The 22,751-nt window shown below is 48.3% G+C and overlaps 2 protein-coding genes across 7 annotated transcripts in view; both read right to left on the bottom strand.

Moving 5' to 3' along the window:
- fsd1l (fibronectin type III and SPRY domain containing 1-like) overlaps positions 1-3,202 on the bottom strand; it is a 9,626-nt gene extending 6,424 nt beyond the window's left edge. For 2 of the 4 annotated variants that reach the window (XM_073478527.1, XM_073478528.1), the window contains exons 1-6: positions 3,116-3,202; positions 2,670-2,687; positions 1,062-1,157; positions 846-977; positions 405-506; positions 236-258 (exon numbers count right to left, since the gene is read on the bottom strand). In XM_073478527.1, the coding sequence (XP_073334628.1) occupies positions 236-258; positions 405-506; positions 846-977; positions 1,062-1,157; positions 2,670-2,687; positions 3,116-3,172 (428 nt within the window). In that variant the 5' untranslated portion in view covers positions 3,173-3,202. Of the gene's footprint in view, positions 1-235; positions 259-404; positions 507-845; positions 978-1,061; positions 1,158-2,669; positions 2,744-3,115 lie in introns of all 4 variants that reach the window. The other 2 variants (XM_073478530.1, XM_073478529.1) reach the window with 2 other exon arrangements.
- Positions 3,203-4,421: 1,219 nt separating this feature from the next.
- The window catches only part of apc (APC regulator of WNT signaling pathway), a 35,417-nt gene continuing 17,087 nt past the window's right edge, over positions 4,422-22,751 (bottom strand). For 2 of the 3 annotated variants that reach the window (XM_073478613.1, XM_073478612.1), the window contains exons 3-17: positions 17,604-17,691; positions 14,689-14,911; positions 14,269-14,377; positions 14,000-14,113; positions 13,668-13,730; positions 13,153-13,203; positions 12,974-13,060; positions 12,681-12,858; positions 12,365-12,565; positions 11,911-12,006; positions 11,676-11,815; positions 11,513-11,590; positions 10,921-11,037; positions 10,568-10,782; positions 4,422-10,456 (exon numbers count right to left, since the gene is read on the bottom strand). In XM_073478613.1, the coding sequence (XP_073334714.1) occupies positions 5,497-10,456; positions 10,568-10,782; positions 10,921-11,037; positions 11,513-11,590; positions 11,676-11,815; positions 11,911-12,006; positions 12,365-12,565; positions 12,681-12,858; positions 12,974-13,060; positions 13,153-13,203; positions 13,668-13,730; positions 14,000-14,113; positions 14,269-14,377; positions 14,689-14,911; positions 17,604-17,691 (6,720 nt within the window). In that variant the 3' untranslated portion in view covers positions 4,422-5,496. Of the gene's footprint in view, positions 10,457-10,567; positions 10,783-10,920; positions 11,038-11,512; positions 11,591-11,675; positions 11,816-11,910; positions 12,007-12,364; positions 12,566-12,680; positions 12,859-12,973; positions 13,061-13,152; positions 13,204-13,667; positions 13,731-13,999; positions 14,114-14,268; positions 14,378-14,688; positions 14,912-17,603; positions 17,692-18,030; positions 18,092-22,751 lie in introns of those variants that run through there. The other variant, XM_073478614.1, reaches the window with a different exon arrangement.

The raw sequence follows: 22,751 nt of genomic DNA, 5'->3' as shown, positions 1-22,751 counted from the left end.
GTGTTAAAGGGGCGGGGTTACATGCCAATCATCAAATCAGAGCTGTGATTTATTAATAATTCTCAACTTTGATTAGTTTGTTAGTTTAAATTGTGTTAATGTTCAATAAATCAAGCAGGAAATAAAATTTTATGAAAAAAAAGAAGAAAAAAAACAGAAAATAAAAATTTAATTTAAATGTGACGAACAAATTGACATAAAATCGACATGAAATCAGATTCAGGTGAAAACGAACCTCTCTTTGATTTGTTTGGCTGCCTGCGAAACAAAACAGACAAAACACACTTTGAACATTAAATTATTCAATGGTTTATTGTATATTTATGTTACTAGCTGGTTCAGGTTTGTTTAAAAATAAATTTGTTTCCATCAAGATTTGATCTTTTCATCCTCGTCTCTCTGACCTTTAGGAATTCTTCTTCATTGGTGATTGTCAGTGTTTGGTTGGCGAACTCGAGCAGTTCTTCACACGACAGCAGAGCGAACTTTCCCTCCAACAGCTGCGTCTGAAACACCACAAATATTTAAACAACAGGTGAGAAAAGAACAAAGAGGAGATGGCAGCACCTTGGATGGCAGCCACCGCCATCAGTGTATGAATGTATGAATTACTGTAAGTCACTTTGGACAAAAGCGTCTGCTAAATGCTGAAATGTAAATGTAAATGAGACACTTTAAATAATGATATAATCATTAAAACATTTATGTTTGAAACTTTACATGTTTTTCAAAATACTACAAAACTTTATCTGAAGATTTTACTAGAAAGTATTTATGTTAAATGAAATGAAATACAAAGATGTAAGACAGAAAACAAAGGGAAGAGGTTAGTTAATAATCTTTACCTGAAGCTCCGCCTCTTTCCTCTGCGTCTCCTCCTTAATGATGCCACGAAGCTCCGCCCCCTTATCATCTAGGGCGGAGCTGAGCAGCTGAAGCTCCGCCTCCAGCTCAGACATCACCTTACATGACTCCTCCTGATTGGACAGATGTTTCATTTTAGTTTCTCCTGCCTTTCTAAGCCCCACCCTCTGTGCCCTCTCAGCCAATCAGCTGCTGACCTGCAGTCCTGTCAGTGTGCTGTCGACCGTTTCCAGGAAGTTTTGGAGCTCTTCATTCTTATTGGATAATGTGCTGATGATCCTGCGCAGAGCTTCCTGTATGACACACAAACACACTTTTAAAAATGTGAAAGTAGTTGTAATTTTTTTTTACAGTGTAGCAGATTAAATTGTTAGGGTTAGGGTCATTTTACAGTGCACAAAATAAAGTGCAACTGATGCAGCAGTTTTACATTGTCTTAGTTTTACAGTGTTGCAGTTATACAGTGTTGCAGTTTTACAGTGTCGCAGTTTTAGTATCACAGTTTTACAGTGTCAGTTTTGCAGTGTCGCAGTTTTACAGTGTCGCAGTTTTATAGTTTTATAGTGTCACAGTTTTAGTGTCACAGTTTTACAGTGTCGCAGTTTTATAGTTTTACAGTGTCACAGTTTTATAGTTTTATCAGAATCAGAAATCCTTTATTTGTCCCGCAAATGGGGAAATTCCTTAGTCACAGTTTTAGTGTCGCAGTTTTACAGTGTCGCAGTTTTACAGTGGCAGTTTTAGTGTCGCAGTTTTACAGTGGCAGTTTTACAGTGTCGCAGTTTTACAGTGTCATAGTTTTACAGTGTCACAACTGAACTGTACACTGTAAAATCTGAGAATGCAAAACTAAACAGAAAACTTCAGAAACAATCTTAAATTTAAATGAAGTCAGCCTCACAGCTCTCTCTCATTCATTGTTAATGACTCTCGCCCTCACCCGCCATCATTCTGCGTCAGTAGAAGTAGGTCACTGATGATGCAGTTACACTGTTAAACTACAGACTGTTACTTTAACAACAGGCTGAAGGCCGAACAGGTTCATGATACAGCTGTGTAATCAGATTACTCTGGACGGATACAGGTGTGAGCGAGCTCAGAGTTTCTGATGATGCAGCGCGGTGACGCCTCACACACCTGACTAGTGAACCAGAGTGTGTGTGTCCAATCGTGTGTGTTTTATTTAAACTCCTCCCCCTTCACTGTCACAATCACTCATCACGAGTACAAGTACTGCAGTAATACATCAACAGAGTACAACTATCAGGACCGGTTCTATTAAAACTGCTTTAATATTTGTAAATATTCTGTTTCTGATTCATGTTCAATTCTTCACACACACACACACACACACACACACACACACACACACACACACACACACACACACACACACACACACACACACACACACACACACACACACACACACACACACGAGTGAGTGTAGAGAGAGGTAGAGTTACACTGAAAGAGAGAGAGGTAGAGTTACATAGAGAATAAAGGAGGTCGAGTTACTGCAGAGAAACTCTTGTTTTTATTTGTTTCAATAAAGTTCGAGATAAAAAATAAAACATTAACCAGCTGTCACTGATACTGACTCGGCCAGAGAGAGAGAGAGAGTCTTATCTGTAAATCCTCCATTCAAAGTGAAGCTGACTCGACCAGAGAGAGAGAGAGGCGCTAACAGCGAGCTAATCCTCTCTCTCTCTGTCTGTCTGCTCCATGTGTTGTCTATGTGACTCGCCCTCAGCTAACTGATCAGATGTTGTCATTGATCATCGATCAGTCGATCAGATTCTTACCTTCTGAGTGTCCATCACCTGAAAGAGAGAGAGACAGAGAGAGAGAGAAACAGCGAGGAGAGGGGACGGAGGCACTGACAGGAAGTGAAGTCACACACAACATCACAGCAACACTTCCGTTCTGGAGTGTCAAAGTAAGAGTCTGAAGATAAAGATTATAGTCAAAGTGCTAATCTGTCATTTTGATTTACATTTAACATTTCTCACAATAAAAGTAACTATTACCAACAACACCACCACCTATACAAATACACATTTTAAGAATATCACAGCAGTGCATTATGGGATTGTTAGCCGACTATTTTGTTCCATTGTGTTTGTCAATCAATCAAACTTTATTTGTATATCACATGATGTAATATTCGAAAGGAAATCACCTGAAGTCTAAATCTGATTGACGACATAAATGTTTGTCTTCTTCTTTTTCACCTTCTGATGAAACTCACCTGTTGGACTTCGTCACCTTCATCACCTGTTGGTCTGTCACGTTGTAGCAGTCCCATTGTTTAAGACTTGCCATCTTTCCTTGTTTTGGGCTGATTTTCAAAATCCCTCTGGACTCACTGCAGGTGATTCAGCTCACCTGTGCTCAGGTGGGCGACTGACTCCTGATTGAGGAGTGGAAGCAGCTTGGGGTGTTGCCCTCTCAGCCAATCATGGTGTGACGACGCCCTCTTTGTGAAGGCTTAAAAGAGGTGGTGAATGGCACCAGGTTGCCCTCACACTCATTCTGGATCTGTCCCTGACTCACTGAGAACCTCGTCCCCTTAGAGTACCAGCCAGAAACTCTGGTCTGTTGAGGCCCTGTTGTGTTTTCTTGGCTGCTTCACGTCATTCTAGTGAGGAAACTGTGTTTATTCTTGAAACCCAAAACCTTATATACACCTTCGGTCTGATATGTTATTTCACTGGGGCTTGTAGGAGCACCTTTCAGTTTGATTATCCCTGAAGAGGCATTTGTTGATTGTTTTATTGCCCAAGTAGCGGACATCGAGAGTCTCCTCTAGATTTACATGTTTTTTGTTTATATTTTTAAGTAGGCTCGGCTGAGCTGCAAGCATTTTACTGCCAGTACCACCGCAACCTTCATCACCTGTTGGTCTTCGTCACCTGAAGTCGTACCGGCTCATTGTGTCGTCACAAAATCATTTTAATCCAACAAACGGAGCGTTGATCAATATTTCACTCTGGATTATTCAGACTGAACAGAAATGATGAAGGTTATTGATCAGTTGATCGAACAATCGTCAGAACTTCAATTTGGTTCAATCAGCTAATCTACGGAGGCCCTGAAGGGTCACAGTATTGATGGTGGCGGCGCTCAGCTTCTCTCTGTGGATCACAACAAATAACACAAACTACATTTTCCTTTGGATTCAGTCTGAAAACAACTTCTAGGATCTTTAAAAGTTATTTTTCTCAGATTAAATGCAACAAAGTTTTATTTTGCTAATTTAATTCAGAAAATTTGTAATTTTTTTGAGATAACAGACAAAAATAAAAATCAGAGCAGCTGAAAGTTTGAGGGGAAATTTCTCAAATGACCCTGACCCGCTTTGTTCTGAGTCAAATTAAGATTTAGTAAATAAAGTTGTTTTATAATCTGAAGATTTCGTCGACAACAAAATGTTTGTTCTGATCACACTGACAGAATTTTACCCTTTTAATAGCCGGCTGTCCCTTCACACCTCTGAACAGCATCAACACAAAACGTTGTTGTCCAAACTAACAAATAAAAACATAAAACAGCTGTTTTGCAGCTAAAATGTTGAATTTTATTGTTCTGTTTAACATTTCACCTAAAAGTTTTTCCTCCAGCTTCAACATAAAAACAGTGAAAATCAAGTTACAGCCATGAAGAAACACTGTGGAAACTTTTTGGCAAAAATCTTTTGTTTTAAATTATGTGCTTCAAAGTTAAAAGGTTTTAAGGTTTTACAGCAATAACTTACGTTTTACAGTGTTATTTGTTTCCAAGGCGATACAGAGCGGCAAGTTTTCAGCCAACAGACAATTTCTCAAAATGTATTCTAAAATTCAAGAACGGACTCAAACTTCCTCCGTGTTTCACTTTCTACAGTTCAGTCAGCAGAAAACTTCCCTCCCTGACACAAATGCAGATTCCGAGTCCGGTTCTGAAAACTTGTTTTACGTCCGTCTGACGACAGAAAGAAGAACTGAAAATGTTCCAGTCACTCGACTTTCATTCACAAAACTTTTTACATTTCAATCAGAACCAAAAACTGAAACAGACAAATACGTTTTGATTTAATTTGGACTTGGATCAACGTTTTCAAATTCTGAGAATTAAACTGATCGAAGGTCATTTTTCTCCACGAGGAGAAAATAAATTAACTTCTGCCTGGCGACAGGACAAAAATCTGCTTTCAGAACCAAACTCCATTCAAAAAAAACAAGAAAACTTCCCAAAGAGCAGAATCAGCTCAGACGCTACAGCTAGCAGAAACACCATCATCATCATCATGTCACCGTGGTAACTGTCATCGTTAAGGTAGGGGGCGGGACCATGCAGGGACACAGGCAGAGAGGGGCGGAGCTAAGCGCTACACATTTTAGTGGTATAAAAACATAAAAAGTTCATTTTTAAAGTTTCTCTCGAATTAAGAAGCTTGACTGACAGGTGAGAGGAGCCAATGAGGGAAGAGGAGGGAGGTGTGGGGCGGGGATAGCACTTAAATACAGACTTCCTGTACAGTTCGTTCACACACAAACACGTATTTACACTTCCTCCATTTTATCAACTGTCCCAACTGTGGCAGCCATTTTCTGTTCAACTGTTTCCAGATTCTTCTTCCTGTTTCCTGTCTCACACCGACGTCACGATGTACGAGCCGCGTTCACCGCTGTTGCTACCACCGCCACCGCCACCGCCACCTTCTCCGCCCTTCGGCTCCCGTTTTTTGGTGACAGGGGTGGGTATGAGTGAAGGCCGTGTAGGGGTCGTTGATGAAGATGTCGTGGTGGTTGGCGTGGCTGTGGTGGTGACATCAGCATTGCTCTTTCTCGGGCTTGGGGTGTAGTTGAAGGGGCTGACTCGAGCCGCTACGGCGCCACTGCGCTGTTGACTGCGCTGTTGTTGTTGTTGTTTTTGGCGTTCCGGTGGTGGCGGCTTGTCGTCCAGGCTCTCACAGCTCCTGCGCAGGTTGAGGTTAGAGGAGGAGGAAGAGGAGGAGGAGGGGATCTTTGAAGGGGCAGGGCTGTCGATGACAGGCGGGGCATTGGCGGCGGTGGGAGAGCGGGCTGAACAGGAAGAGGAGGAGCGCGGGTTGTTGACGGGACAGTCCTCCAGACGAACCCACACGTCTTCTGATTTGTTGGTCAAGCTCCGCGCTGCTGATGAATCGCCACTGCCGCTCTTCGCCTTCCTCCATGTTCCCTTTGACCTCATGGTGCTCTCCTCCTCACTCCGCCCCTTCTCGCTGGACTCCGATGATGCGGACAGCACAGACGAGGAGCTTCCTGTCCTCTTCCATGTCCCCACACGTGGTAACGATGTCGAATGTTTACTGCCGCTCCCTCCTCCTCCTCCCCCGCCACCATTTTCCCGCTTCCAGGTGCCGGTGCGGCTGAAGCGAGATGACGTCACTTCCTGTGGCCGTGACGGGCTCTCGGAGTGGGAGCGGTTGACGTCGTGTCTTCTGGTTGCCGATGGTAGCGGTGTGTCAGGGCTGGTCGGCGACTCTAACGCCGCGGTGGCTGCAGACTCCTCGAGCTTCCTCTTCAGCGTCGGGCTCGGAGCTTCTTTGATGAAGGTCGACTGACGGACGAGCGCCGGCTTCTCCGGCTCCGCCTTCTGCTTCTTAGCGGCCGTAGAGCTGCTGACCCTCGACGCCGACTCGCTCCTTGGGATGCCACCACCACTCCTGGACACCCCGCTCTGTTTGGCCTGTCTGGAGGCCGACGAGGACGATGATGACGCACTTCCTGGAGACGCTGTGCGTGGCAGCTGTGACAGCTTTCCTCCTTTCTGATTGGTTGTGGTGGAAGAGCGGGATGGCGTGGAATCCCGAGAAGACCCGCCTCCTCTGTCAGGGCCATCGCTGCTTCCTGGAGCTTTGGCCACAGCTGCTGCTCGGGGTTTGCTCCGCCCCCTGGCTGCTGGCTCCGCCCTTGGCTTGCCTGTGATCAAACTCCTGTACACCTTCTTCCCGCCTCTCACCGCCTTTGCCTCCTCATCATCTTCCTCTTCCTTCTTCTTCTTGGCCTCCAGAGTGGTGCGTTCTCCACCTTTCAGGATCCTCGCCCCCCGTTTCAACACTGCCTCCTCCTTTTCATCCACTTCTTCTTCTTCTTCTGCATTATTATTGGCTGCTGGTAAGCGGAATGGTGAGCCCACAGACTTCAGGGACAGGACTGAATCAGAGTCAGATGATGGCTGGCGGGACAGTGACGTGGCAGCGGCGGCGGCGGCATTCAGGCTGCTGACGATTGAGTTAGCACCTTCCTGGATCGCCTTCCAATCAAAGGACTCAGAGTCAGGGGAGGCGGGGCTTCTTGGTGCCTCTGAAGGCTCCTCCTCGGCCAGGATGCCGTCATCAGTTTTGGGAACAGGAAGTGCAGTAGCAACAGCGGCGGGGACGGTGTTGGCGGCTTTCTTCTTTTTCTTGGGCATTGCAGAGCTGATGCACTCCTGCAGGAGGTCGTCCTCCGAGTCGATGCTCAGCGAGCTGAGTGACGAGTTCCTGGAGAAGCAGACGGGCGTGTCCTCCACGTGAAACGCTTTTGGGGCGTAGCCACTGGCTGCAGGGGGGCGGGGCTTTGACTCTGCCTGAGGAGGAGGAGACTTCTTCCTCGCTTTGCCTCCATCTTGCTGCTCAGCTGGCGGCGGTGGAGCGAACTCCTTGTTGTTGTTCTCCTGGTCGATGTCACTCAGCGAGCTTAGGGAGGAGTTTCTGGAGAAGCAGACGGGCGTGTCCTCGATGGCGAACTTCTGCTTCTCATCCGTTGCTGTCGGGTTGGCGGCAGGTTTAGTTCTAGGGAAAACAGCCGCGGTCTGCTGCTTCCTCTTCCTTCCTTCTTCTTCTTTTGTTTTCTTCTCCTCTTCATCCTTCCCTCCACCGTCGTCTTCGTCGAAGTCGAGTGAGCTCAGCGAGTCGTTGCGTGAGAAGCAGCATGGCGTGCCTTCGATTGGCGTGTAGTGACGTGGCGAGTCAAAAGCAAACCCTGGTTTTGCTTTGCCAGCTGTTGCCATGGCGATACTATACGATGCCCGCTGGGGCATCGGCTTCACTGGAGATGTCGGCTTCTTTTTCTGCTGCTGTGGGCCGAGAGAAGGCGGGGCAGGAGGAGGAAGAGGAGGGGGAAGGGGTGGGGCTTGGTGGTGCTCGCTGTTTGCTGCTGCTCTGATTGGTTTTCTGGGTTTGGCTTTGGGCATGGCAGCGCTGATACACTCTGCGAGGATATCGTCACCGTTCTCGCCCTCAGGAAGTCCAGCCCGCCTCCCCTGAGTGGAGGTGGGAGTGCCTACAGATATAACAACTGCTGCCGCCTCCTCATTGGGTGGGGAGTCGATGGTGAGGTCGCTGAGTGAGGTGGCAGTGGAGAAGTTGAGCGGCGTTCCCTCCACGCAGTAAACTCTCGGCACCTCTTCTGGCGGCGGGACATCTTTCCTCAGCTGTGACTGGGTGCGGCTTTGAGGTGGGAGGAGCTTGTAAACAGGAAGCTGGCTGGGTTTCCGTGGTGCTGCTTGTTGTGGTTTCTTTGGTTTCCGTGACGACTTGGGCATGGCCATGTTGATGCAGGCCTCCAGGATCTCGATGTCATCGTCGTCATCCGATTCGTCGAGGATTGGTTTTGGCGCCTCCTCCCCCCTCTCCTCGTTATCTCCGTCCTCCTCTTTCTTCTTCTTCATCTCTGCTGCGATGTACGGTTCGTCCAGACTGAGTGCGCTCAGACTGGAGGCTCGGGAGAAGCCGTGCGGCGTGCTCTCTGTGGCGAAGTGCAGCAGGACATCTGCGCTGCTCTCCTCCTCATCCTTCTTCTTGGCCTTTTCCTGCTCCTTTGTTTTCTGCGTTGATGGTGGCAGTGGTGGCGTTTTGGCACGGCTCGGTGGCATCGTCTGTCCTGGGCTGTCGGGCAGGTCGCTGGGGCTGACCACGCCACTTGGCACGCCACTGCACGGCTCGCTTGAGCGCACAGAGCTGGCAATAGACGAAGTAGAGAAGCTGTCGAGGGAACTTACAGATGTGCAGCGGCTGAACATCAGCGGCGTCTCCTGAGCGTACGGCTGCTCTGGAGGACTCTTGGGAGTCCTGGCGCCCGAGGATGACGTCACATGGTGGTGGTGATGGTGGTGATGGGCGTGGCCATGGTGGTGGTGGTGACCTCGTCTCCCTCGTGTGGAGGGAACTGCAGCAGCAGCGGTCTGGCTCTCCGCCTCCTTCTGCTGCCTCTGCTGCTGCTCGTGTGCGTCTTTCTCGCTGACAGGAAGTGTCGGGTAGTCATTACTGCCGCCGCAGCCGCTGATGACGCTCCCACCTCTCCTCCTCCTCTCAATGACATCACCGTCCTCCTCTTCCTCCTCTGATGACAGCGAGGACAGCGAGCTGCCTCTGGAGAAGCAAATGGGTGTGTCCTCCACGCAATATGTCTGCGTTGACTCCTGGTTGCCTTTTGGCACAACCCGATTGGCTGAGGATGGAGGGGGGCGGAGCTTGTTGGCAGAGGCTGATGGGGGAGGCGGAGCAGAGGGAGCGGCGGTCTCTTCTGGCTTGAACAGAGGTTTACGGGCAGCGTCTGCACCATACTTCAGGCTGTAGTCAATTGGCTGCTCGCCTGTAGTGTCACCACTGTAGTTTGATGTTGCCGTGGCAACAACGTAGCGTGGCGGGGGGCCAGAAGCTATGCGGCTGCTGGTTGTTGCAGAGTCACTGCAGTCGTTCCTTCTCCCCAGCCTAGCATCCTGGTCTTCATCCTCGTCGCTCTCGATTCCGCCGCGGTGACTTGGACTCTGTCTCCCAGAGTTCAACTGTTCGTCAGAGTACTTCAGGCTGTAGTTGATTGGCGTGTCCAGCTCTGCACCATCGTCATCCGCCATGTGGTTGGCACTGCGGATCTTGTGTGCCAGGTCGGCGGGGTACTTCCTGTAGACGCAGCACTTGTTGGCTCCGCTCTCGTCTGATGAGTAGAACGGCTCTGCTGACGGTTTGGTCTTGCCGCGGTTGCCGTAGCCATCAGCGCTCGTCACGCTGTTGAGGCTGTCGCTGGACGCTCGGACGCTGGGTGGGAACACTGGCCGAGCATATGCCGCTTCCTCACTCGTCCTCTTTGATCCATCTCCATTCTTTGGGCTCGACAGCACCGGTGTGTTAGCATACGAGCGTGTAGTGCTCCCACCTCCTCCGGCGCCATTGCAGCCCCGCCCCTTCCTGTGTGCCGCCTTGGGGCTCAGGTTGTCAATGTTATCGAAAGTCTCTGACAGCTGCTGGGCATCCAGCTCCTCAAACAATGCTTTCTGTTTGCGGGCGTGCAGTGACGGGGCGCCAGCACCCGGCGACACCACACTGGCATCCTTGTAGCGTGCCGGCCGGTTGGCCATCAGGTTGCGCAGAGCGGCGGCGCTGCCCATGGCAATCATCTTGTGCCGGGAGTGGATGAGGTTGCGCAGCATGCCCACAGCGCCCAGCTCCCATAATGCCTCCTGGTCTTTGGCGTCTCTGGCTGACAGATTCCAGAGCGTCCCGCAGGCGTTGGACACGATGGTTAAACTGTGAGACTTGAGGTGCTGCAGCAGAGTCGGCAGGCAGCCATGCTCACGCAGGATCTGCCTGCAAGACATAACGCAGGGAAAGAGGGAGTGATCAGTATTTAGTCCACAGAGGACACTGTAGCTTATCACTGTTTCTCTACTTTATATTTATACGTTTATATTTGTTTACCTGTGCGCCTCGTTGGTGGCAATGAGGCTGGAGACGTTGCGCAGGATGCCGCCGCCGCTCTCAATGATGGCAAGCGTGTTGGTGTGGCTGCGATGTGTCAGCGTTCCCACCAGAAACGCCAGAGCGCCATCTACAGCGCAGATATCCGCCTTGTTCTCCGTACAGTGAGCCGACAGGTTCCAGAGCGCGCTCAGTACAGACTTCAGTGTCGACTCCTGAAGGACAAGAAAAAAAACACACAAGAACATATCAAGGAACGCACTCAGTACAGACCTCAGAGTTTAAGAAGACACAACAACAACAATAGATAAATAGAAACAAACTAATCAATAGGTAAAACTGTTTTTATTCACCTTCTGGACCTCAAGAGCACAGCCCATCAGCGCTCGCACGCTGCCGACCTCACGCAGCGTCTTCTTGCTGTTGACATCAGCACGCCAGGACAAGTTCCTCAACACACTCGCTATCACCTGGAAAGAGACGGAAACAGACTCAGGTGAGTCCTGAGGAAGCAGACACGTATCAGACCGTCTGTCCCAGGTGAGTCCTGAGGCAGCAGACAGGCATCAGGAGGACTGAAGGTCAGGGAGACATTACTGACTGAAGTGTTGCTCCTGGTGTTTCACATCACACAAGACGATCATTTGAAAAACAAACAGAGGCATATTAGCAAGCCGCACTGCTGCTCTTAGTGTGGAGCCCTGGGAGGCGGGGCTTATTTCATAATGTTTTGAGGGTTTGACCTCATTAACCTGCTGAGTCGTCCTGAAAGACGAGGCAGAGCTGGAGGACAACTATCGACAAACTCTCTTATGACCCTTTCCTCAGGGGTACGTGGAGGGGGTATCTGTGGGTACTGTGGGGTCCCACCAGCACTACAGTTTACATGTTGAGGACAACATCTGCTCATGATCCTTCACAAGCTGCACACACAGGTGAGTTTACCTGCTGCAGGTCTTCACTGTCAGACTTCAGCTGGGCGACCATCGCTCTCATGCAGCCCTTCATGGAGCACAGCGTGGCCTGATGGGAAAAACAACACAAAGCTGTGACCTGATTGGTTAATGTAGCAAAAACATTTTTAAACATGTTTGTGTTTTCCTCCAACCTTATTGGCTACATCTCCAAAGGTGAGGTTGGTGAGTGCCATGCCGGCGTATCGCCGAAGTGTGACGCTGTAATGATCACTGCTCAGACCAAACATCTCACAGTCTACCTGAAGCAGCTCTGCCACCGCTTGCAGACCACCTGCAGGGAAAAGTAACCCACAAAGAGATGGAGAGAATCAATAACCAGTAAAACCAGTCAGGAACCAGTCTGTAAGACGAGCTAGGCAGACTCACCAAGTTCGTTCATGGCGTGTCGATGTTCTTCATCGAAGGAGAGTTTCATCAGGACGCAGACAGCCGGACAGATCTGATGTTCCACCGGAGACGGCACTGAGAACACAACACACACCGTATATAAACACAACACACACACACCGTATATAAACACAACACACACACACAGTATATAAACACAACACACACACCGTATATAAACACAACACACACCATATATAAACACAACACACACTGTATATAAACACAACACACACAGTGTATATAAACACAACACACACAGTGTATATAAACACAACACACGTACATAAACACAACATACACATTCAAAATCATACACATTCTGTATATATATAGTGTATTTAGTTGATATAAAAACTGGTGATGGAAAAGTGACGTGTGACGTGTGTCCTGATTGTCTGTCCTCCTGATTGGTCCGTGTGACATCACTCACTGGGATTGTCCTCCTGGTCGACGCCCCTCTCGTGGTTCTCCTGCCAGCTCCAACACGCCTCGCAGTAATGACGCACCTGCTCCAAAAGGTGGAGCACCCTGATCTCACGGCGGCCTCTCTTGTCGTCCGGCTGACTGTGAACAATGTTGTGCAGCGCCGCAGACGCCCGTGCTCGAGCCTCCTTACTGCCTCGAGAGTTACCTAGCCAACAGGAGACAAACCACAGGTGAGAAGACAAAGTTACCTGGGCAGATGGGGAAACATAAGCAGGTGATGCGAGATACCTGTGACAAAAAAGGGCAGGAACACCAGTTACCTAGCAACAGGGAGTCCTTGTCGTTGCCGTGCAGCAGCTGGATGAGCAGCGGCAGACAGCCCGACTGACGCATGGCAATGCACGAGTCCTGCGAGCTCGACATGGCCAGCAGCGTCCGCGACATGTCGTCCTTATCATGAGTCCCCAACATGGACAGAAGACTGTACACCATCTCCACCTGCAGGGGGCGACACAGACGTTGAACTTTTTACAGTGTAAACCATCTCCACCAGCAGTGGGCGACATAGAGGGGCATGTATGTATTTAAAGGGTTGCTAGGCAGAATTTATGACCTTGGTTCCCAGATGGCTGGTGATTCGTCGAGGCACAGAGTAGCTCCCCTCATTGGTGGGTTCGTGTTCCAATCGGCTGCTGGAGCTCTGAAGGAGGAAAAAACAATGAAAGATTACAACAAGAGCTCAAACAAAAGAGAAATAAAGTAAAGAAGAAGACGAGAGGACAGGAAGCTCACCTGAGCTCCAGTCAGTACGCTACTGTCGCTCACCCCCTGACCCTCCTCCACCTGGGGAGAGAGAGGGAGGGAGCGGATTAAATGAACAAGTTTCATCAGAAACGTAAACAACTTAACAATCAATAAAAAACGAGGGTGAACTTTAAGATTCAAACAGCAGGTCTGAAGAACGTCACATTTACACTGAACACAGCAGGAAAAGATTCAATCAATCAAAATTTTACAGAAAATTAAAAAAAGGCAGGAAAGGAGTTCATAAATGAAGATGTCATGAATCATGTGACTTCTCTGTAACCTTCCTCACATTAATACAGTCCAACAGAAATCTACTCCATAGTTGGATGGTTCACTGGACCTCTCTGAATGTGTCCTCTTCTTCTTCTGTGGTTTAATGGCGACAATTAGCTCCACCTGCTGTTTATCTCCATCAACCAATCAACTCACATTAAGCTTTGATTGGTTCACTGCAGATAGTCTGTGATGTCACTATAAACATGAGGAACAGGTGAGGTTACCTGGAGGTGAGCTCCCAGTCTCAGGATGTCTTTCTCTATCTGCTGAATACGAGACACACGAGCCTGAAGGGACACACACACACACACACACACACACACACACACACACACACACACACACAATGTTGACATTAAAGACATTTCTTCAAACTTTAATATTTCAGCTGTGATGAAGCCGTTTGAATTGGACTTTAATGATCAGAGAGTTCGACATCATTCAGCACATCCAGCGAGTTAAAATGGAGGCTCCACTTTTTAGTTAGCAGTTGCCATGGTCACTCTTGGCTTCACTCAGGGGGGACTGATCAAACAGACTCCAGGTGAGTTCCTACCTGAGCTCTCCTCTCCATCTCCTGACAGGAGCCCAGCTGCTCCTCCATCGCCGATCGGATCTGACGAGCTTCAAACTCCAACTGACGACGACTCATGTCCGTCTGCAGAGTGAACTACAAACACACAGTCCAATCACCTGCTAGGACACATCTGCGACTCTGTTTTCATCAGGCTACTGTCACCACAGCAACAGCAGCTGAGGCTCATGGGTTCTGTAGTATTTAGAGACGTGTGTGCAGTTTCAGTAGAAAAATCAAAGTAGAGTTACATTTTCAGTGAGTGGCAGACTGTCAATCCTCTTGGTGAGATTCTGCAGCTGAGCGTAGTACCAGTCCTTCTCCTTCTCCTCCTTCTCCAGCTCAGCCAATAGGAGAGACCTGCCAGGGAGCAGCAGCCAATCACAGAGAGGAACAGAGAGAGGACCGCAGAGGCCGACCCAAGAGAGAGACAGACAGAGTGACAGGAAACACGCAGAAAATTTAAAATCTGACAAAAACTACAAACTAGTGTTGACACAGAACTTCTACCTTTGATACAACACCACAAAAATATCAATAATAAATATTTCAGTACTGTACTGTAGTAGTAGTAGTAGTACACTCAGTAGTATTATCATGTACTGGAGTAGTAGTAGTACTCTCAGTAGTATTATCATGTACTGTTGTAGTAGTAGTACTCTCAGTAGTACCTCTCCTTCTCCAGCTCCTCCAGGCAGCGGTCATGGCTGTCTCTGCCCACTGACGGCAGCCCTCTCCTGGGGAAGGCAGCGGTGGTTGGGGGGCCTGGAGCTCCGGAGCCTCCAGCTGCTCCTCCAGCAGCTCCAGAGCCAGAAGAGGCCGAGCTGGAGGAGGACGAGGGGGGCAGAGGAGGCCTTGACCTGGGCTTAAAACCTGCAGAGTCCAGGCTCATCTCTGGAAAAGGAAACAAGAGTCAGGTTACTGTGCGAGTGTGTAGTCCCTTTTAGTTAGAAAATGCGCCACATTTGCAGCCAGGTAAAGGCTGCAATCTTCCATCTTGTCTATGTGAAACAGAGGTGTAATATTCCTCCTTTTCAAAAAAGTCGCCACTGGGGTAGGCGTAAACATGTGCCCGTGATCTGGTTATTGATGATTCTCTTGGCTGTGATGGTTAGCATCTCCCGGATCTCAGCGGCTTTCCAGTTGCTCATCTTGACGTCTGCGGATGAAGTGATGAACTGACTGCTGCGATCAGCTGTTTCCTGCTTTTAAAACTTCCGACTGTGGGTCGCACAACAGTGCACGTCATCGACACCTCCGCCCATGTCCTGCAATTGCTGGGACATCGACGACTTGGATTTACATAGCAATGGAGGTGGCAAAAAGTGTACCCTCCTAGGCGTTAGAGCCCTGCGCTGGAGCCCGAGGCCCGAGGGGCCTGACAGCCCGAGGGCCGGGCTTCGGGCCAATTACCACATCATTACCTCGGACACGGGCCGGGCTCGGGCTTGAACGCAGCAGCCGCTCTGCCCTTCCCTCTCTGCTGCACGTCACTCACATCATATTATACTGATCCCATTTGCGCATCCAGCCCATAGGTCCCGCCACAAACATGGACAACATAAAGACAAAGATTGAAGATGGTGAACTTAAGATGGTGAGCAACCCCAAGGGAAAAGCTCAGTATTGGACAAAGTTTAAAATTGTTACAACCCTTCAAGATGAGCCAACCGGGTTTGTTCAGTGCAGCTTTTGCAATGCTGTTCTATCGTATGACAGCAAAAAGACTGGTTTATCACATCTACAGAGACATTTTGATCGTTCATGTGACGGGTCCAGCAGCGGTCACAAACAACTGAGTGTAAGCAATTACATCCCCAAAACACCACCAGACACAGTGAAGTCAGAAGTCACAACAAAATGTGTGAACTTCTGTTGCATGGACATTCGGCCATTTGAAACAATTGCGGGGACCGGTTTTAAACAGTTAGCACAAGAGCTAATAAATGTTGGCGCAACATCTGGCCACGTTTCAGCCAAGGAACTACTCCCCGACCCCACCACAATCTCCCGAAGATGCGAAATCATGGCGAATGACAAGAGAGGTGAGACAGTTGAGGAGATAATGGAGGTGATGTCGCTGATAAATATTGGCATGACTACAGACATGTGGACGGATGATTTCCGTAAGATGAGCTACATGGCTATATCATGTCACTATATTACACCAAAATATGAGATGAAAAGCAAGCTACTCACCACAACATGCTTCCCAAACCACGCAAAAACTGACACTCCTTCCCAGGCTATTATCCGTCAACGACACCTTGAGTGGATAATGAAAAAAATCGAAATCCAGCCACTTCATAAAATAGCCATTTTCTTATGGCCAAAGTTCAACCAATTAAGAATGTTTACTGCCGCCGAGAGGGCCGACATCCAGCAACAGGTGAGAATCCAGATAAGCCGCTTCAGAGAGGGGGAGGATGCGCGTCGGCAGGAGCCTGCACAATCAGGTAAGATTTTATTTCATTTGGCCTATTAGACGTAGGCTAATTGTCTTTTCACTTTATGCACCGGCGGCAACCACTAAACCACTTTCCCTGTATAGGCTATACTTGACATCGGCCTAATAAATAATTTTGTTCATGATTTACGCAGCGTCGGGCGCAGTGGCACCAGCTGCTGCTGGTCCAGCACCAAAGAGGAGAGCATTGGCGGTGTTTGAGGAAGCATGGGAAAAAGTCACAAGGAGAGCGATAACACTGACAATGAAATCCAGGTATACCTCCGCCTCAACCCCACCATGGGAGCTGATGGAAGAGATGTACTGAGCTGGTGGAAGCAACACGAGACCACGTTACCCTTACTGGCACGTCTGGCTCGAATGGTGTTAAGTGTCCCGGCCAGCAGCAGCAGCAGCAGCGAGCGTGCTTTCAGTGCAGCTGGAAGAGTAATAGAAGAAAGGAGGACTGGACTTGCCCCTGAAACTGTGGATGCTATACTTTTTCTGCATGACGCCAAGTAAACAGACTGTTCTTCTTGTGATGTTACAAGAACTGAGGACTTTGTCATGTTAAGCAGCTCACTGTTGTTGAATTGGGCTTAGGCTACAATAACTGTTCTTATAATTGTATCGCCATGTTCAGGTAAATAGCCTACTTATTTGATTAGTAGTTCTACTATTCTCAGGTAACACAAGCTCTTTATGTCTTTATGAAGATGAAGAAGAAAATATTTTTGATAGGCTAGTTTTGCTACGTTTAGCCTAATAATAAACACTGTGATAAGGTTTAAGTGTTTTGTTGGTTTTTGTAGCTTAGGCTTGGATAGACGTGTTTATTTGTTAATAGACCTGCCGCCTACAATTGCTGCAATAGCAGGTCAACTGCAGCTTTCCAGTGCGCTGTCGGGCCGTGCCGGGCTGGGGCTCCACCCCCTCGGGCCAGGGCCAGGCCCGGGCCCAGATAATAGGCCCATGCAGGGCACTACTAGGTGTCATATTGGCAGACCAAAACAGACCCCCAATATACCATGGTCTGTCTAAATTCACGGACCTAGCCACAAAAAGGACAGCCAAATTGGCAGGTTGCTGTCCAGTATAAAAACGCTTTGTGTTTTTTCTGTGTGTGTGCGTGTTGTTCACCCTTCAGTCTCTCGATGAGCTCCAGCTGAGAACCAGACGCCTCTCCAGACTCTTCTTCTATGGTGCCCTGCAGCTGCTTCAGCACTTCCTGTTTGATGTAAGAGGAGAATAAAGTAGGTCCAGAGTGACATCACAGTGCACTGCTGTCTGCTGTGGCCACAGGGGGCGCCACAGTCACATCCTGAGCACAGACAGAGGCTTTAAAAGAGAAACATGCTCCTGACACTGTGTTACAATCAGTAACAATACAAATAATCAATAATAATAATAATAACAATAATAGTGAAGAGTTGTTGTTAAAATGAGCAACAAACTGACAAAACACAAGAAAAACAAACTGTAATATAGACTCAGTGTCTCCCTCTCTCTGTGTCTATGTCTCTCGCCCAGTCAATCAGAGTCAATCACTGCATCGCTCTTCACTCACCACGATGAAACGACAGCGTTCATACAGCGACATGATGGAAACTAACAACTCTCAGACTGTCCATATGTGTTTTCTGCTCAACGACACAAAACAGGAAACAGGAAACAGGAAATGGGAAGTGAGTGTGTGTTTGGAGAGGAAGGACGCAACAATAAAGACGAAGAAAACTACAAGTGAAAGACAAGAAAACACAGAGACACGACAATAAGATGGTAACACAAAACTATCAACAGAAAACACCAAAAACTTAACTAAAACTGGATCAGGACAAATAACAGAAGTAAAATACAGAAGAAAATAAATACAACTCAGTCTGAAACTATTCCAAGTAACAGACAGACCGAGGAAAGATTAGAGCAGAAAAGATCAAACTTAATAAAACTAAACACTAAAACACAAAATATGCAAAAAGGAGGGTTAGGGTGAGGGTTAACCCCCAACACCTAACACCTAACCCCTAACTCAAGGCAGAAAGAACAGAGGAGGACATGAACAACACAACAATTAGACAAAACAATTAAAGAATATAAGAAAAAGATAAAGACAAAAGAATATGCTGAAATTAAGGATCAAGATTAAAACAAAGAAAGACTTCAACAGAAAAACAAGACAAAAAAAGAAGAGATGGAGAGGAAGCAAAACAACAACAACAACAACAACAGGAAATAAACAAGAAAAACAAGACGGAGAAGATGAAAAAAGAAAGAAAGAAAGAAGAGGAAGTAAAGATGAGTAGAGAACACAGACAGCTCACTCCGACAGCTTTCCTGAGTACTCTGTGTCAGACCAAAGATCATCTAACACACAAATATCTCACTCAGAACAACAACAAGGAGCTCATTCTGCCGCTCAGAGCACCGCGTGATTGGTGGAAAATACCACAGGTCTATTCTGGGCTGAAGAGAGAGAGACAGGGAGAGACACTGAGTCTATATAACAGAGAGACAGAGAGAGACACTGAGTCTATATAACAGAGAGACAGAGAGAGACACTGAGTCTATATAACAGAGAGACAGAGAGAGACACTGAGTCTATATAACAGAGAGACAGAGAGAGACACTGAGTCTATATGACAGAGAGACAGAGAGAGAGAGAGACACTGAGTCTATATGACAGAGACAGAGAGAGAGAGAGACACTGAGTCTATATGACAGAGAGACAGAGAGAGAGAGAGACACTGAGTCTATATGACAGAGACAGAGAGAGAGAGAGACACTGAGTCTATATGACAGAGACAGAGAGAGAGAGAGACACTGAGTCTATATGACAGAGAGACAGAGAGAGACACTGAGTCTATATAACAGAGAGACAGAGAGAGACACTGAGTCTATATGACAGAGACAGAGAGAGACACTGAGTCTATATAACAGAGAGACAGAGAGAGACACTGAGTCTATATAACAGAGAGACAGAGAGAGACACTGAGTCTATATGACAGAGAGACAGAGAGAGAGAGAGACACTGAGTCTATATGACAGAGACAGAGAGAGAGAGAGACACTGAGTCTATATGACAGAGAGACAGAGAGAGAGAGAGACACTGAGTCTATATGACAGAGACAGAGAGAGAGAGAGACACTGAGTCTATATGACAGAGAGACAGAGAGAGAGAGAGACACTGAGTCTATATGACAGAGACAGAGAGAGACAGAGAGAGAGAGAGAGACACTGAGTCTATATGACAGAGACAGAGAGAGAGAGAGATAGAGAGAGATACAGTCTATATGACAGAGAGAGAGAGAGAGAGAGACACTGAGTCTATATGACAGAGAGACAGAGAGAGACACTGAGTCTATATGACAGAGAGACAGAGAGATTTTTTTTTTTTTGATTTTTAAAACCAAACTTTAATTATCAGTCCATACTATGTCACACAACTCTATCAAATTCAATCACACAATTGCAACAGAGAAAAACAGGACATAATCAACTGAGCAACAGAAAAAGACTCAGAAACTCAGGACTAGTGAGTCCTCCTGGACTGAACACAAAACACCATTTACAGCCCAGGTCTTTACAAAACCCTCTATCTGGTCAGTCAGCCTGTAGAAGCTGAACTCCACCCTCAGCCGAGCTGCCAGCATCCCCGTTACCATAGCCACCACCTCCTGTGACCCCTGACCCCTCACCCTGTTCTTACGTGTTTTCCACGTGACTAGCTTTGATAACCCTGAGATGTAGTTGATGAGTGTGTGTGTTGCCTTCTTCTTTGCGGAATAGCGTGGCCCATAGATGTATAAACAGGAAGTGAAGTGCTCCCCTAACCCCTGAACCCAGCCCTGCAGCAGCCTGAACAGAGGCTCCAGTCTGGGACACTGGACAAAGAGATGTTGTAATGTCTCAGTGTCAGAGCAGAAGGAGCAGCTGACCCCCGTGCTAGGATCAAGGTGTGCCAGATACCTGTTTGTAGCTATGGCCCCATGTACAATCCTCCACTGGAGGTCGCCCGTCCGTTTTTCAACGGGGGGTTTGTACAGGGACCGCCAACAACCTCCTGGAGAAGAGCCCCTGCCAAAAAACTCAGTCCACCTCGACACCTTCAACTCGGCCAGAGAGCGCAGGCCTGCCACCTTCAGGACGATGTTATACGCCTCCTTTCTCCCCAGAGACTCCAGGTCTCCCAGCTGTGGGGTCCTCAGAGAAAGCAGGAGGTCCTCCTCCTCACGCCACTGGCCAACCGCAGGAGAAACCATCAGGGCAGGAAAAACATATTCATGCTGCTCATCCCACTGGTCCAGAACAGTCCGGTCCTTCACGAACCCCCTAAGAACCTCCGGCAGGGACCCACAGACCTCTGCCACCAGCCTGTGCAGCACTCTGCTGGACCTAATGCTGAGTCGCTCTGCCAGGTGGGGGATGGAGGTCCCTAGGAGGTGCCCCAGCTTCAGGCAGCCGGCCTCCCTCAGTCTGACCCTGAGGCTGTCGGAGGACAGGACCCCCGAGGTGATAAAACTGTTCCATAGAAGAGGTTCTTCAAAGAGCCACATCCCAGGTGTTACTGCATCCTTCCGCTGGAAAATGAAGACCTGCGCCGCCTCGAGCACCGACTGGTAAAAAGATGTCAAACCAGATAAGTCCACTGAGCTGAGCTCAAGCAGAAACAGATGTTTATCGTACCCGAGACGACCGGCCTTCCTCAGCAGCAAGCAGGCTGTGTCCATCCACGGCAGACCAAAACTGTACAGAAGCCTCTGGGCCGTCTGCAGCCTGAAAGCCGCGACCCGCGCCGCGATGTTGACCAGGCCCTGTCCACCCTCATGTACCGGCAGGTGCAGCACCGCTGATCTCAGCCAGTGGTGTCCCGACCAGAAGAACTCCACCGTCTTCCTCTGGATGGCTTCAACCAGGCCCCTCGGTGGCTGCAAGACCCTCAGCTTGTGCCAAAGGGTCGAGGCAACCAAGTTATTGACAATCAGGACTCTTCCCCTGTAGGAGAGCTGAGGGAGCAACCATTTCCACTTAGACAGTCTGGCACACACTTTCTCCATCACACCCTCCCAGTTCCTCTTCTGAAACTCCTCACTCCCCAGAAACACCCCCAGCACCTTCATGCCCTGCCTTCCCCAGCTCAGGTTCCCCGGTAACACCGGTGCCCCTGTTTCCCCCCACGACCCCAACTGCAAAGCCTCACTTTTCCCCCAATTTACCCTTGCTGAAGCAGCTTTGCTGAAAAGATCCAAGGCATGTGTTAGAAAAGACACGTCTCCCTGATTCCGAACAAAAACATTAACATCATCAGCATAGGCCGAAACCACCAGTGGGGGGCGATGAAGCAACCCCGGCAAACTGATCCCAGACAGCCTGGATCTCAACTTATCCAGAAGTGGCTCAATGGCCAACGAGTACAGCTGGCCAGAGAGTGGACACCCCTGCCTAATGCCCCTCTGTACCTGCACTGGACAGCTCAGCCCCCTCCCCACCTTGACCAAACAACAAGCTTCATTATACAACAAACTCAACAGTGAAACAAAACCATCTCCAAAACCAAAAGCTCTTAAAGTGAGACAGAGAGAGAGAGAGACAGAGAGAGAGACACTGACTCTATATGACAGAGAGACAGAGAGAGAGAGAGACAGAGAGAGAGACACTGAGTCTATATGACAGAGACAGAGAGAGAGAGAGACAGAGAGAGAGAGACACTGAGTCTATATGACAGAGAGAGAGAGAGACACTGAGTCTATATGACAGAGAGACAGAGAGAGAGAGAGACAGAGAGAGAGACACTGAGTCTATATGACAGAGAGACAGAGAGAGAGAGAGACAGAGAGAGACACTGAGTCTATATGACAGAGACAGAGAGAGACACTGAGTCTATATGACAGAGAGACAGAGAGAGAGACAGAGAGAGAGACACTGAGTCTATATGACAGAGACAGAGAGAGAGAGAGACAGAGAGAGACACTGAGTCTATATGACAGAGAGAGAGAGAGACACTGAGTCTATATGACAGAGACAGAGAGAGAGAGAGACAGAGAGAGAGACACTGAGTCTATATGACAGAGACAGAGAGAGACACTGAGTCTATATGACAGAGAGACAGAGAGAGAGACAGAGAGAGAGACACTGAGTCTATATGACAGAGACAGAGAGAGAGAGACAGAGAGAGACACTGAGTCTATATGACAGAGACAGAGAGAGAGACACTGAGTCTATATGACAGAGAGACAGAGAGAGAGAGAGACAGAGAGACAGACACTGAGTCTATATGACAGAGACAGAGAG

Source organism: Pagrus major, chromosome 12 (genome assembly GCF_040436345.1).
Source record: "Pagrus major chromosome 12, Pma_NU_1.0".
NCBI classification, from domain to species: Eukaryota; Metazoa; Chordata; class Actinopteri; order Spariformes; family Sparidae; genus Pagrus; species Pagrus major.
This window is presented reverse-complemented; position numbering and strand designations above follow the sequence as displayed.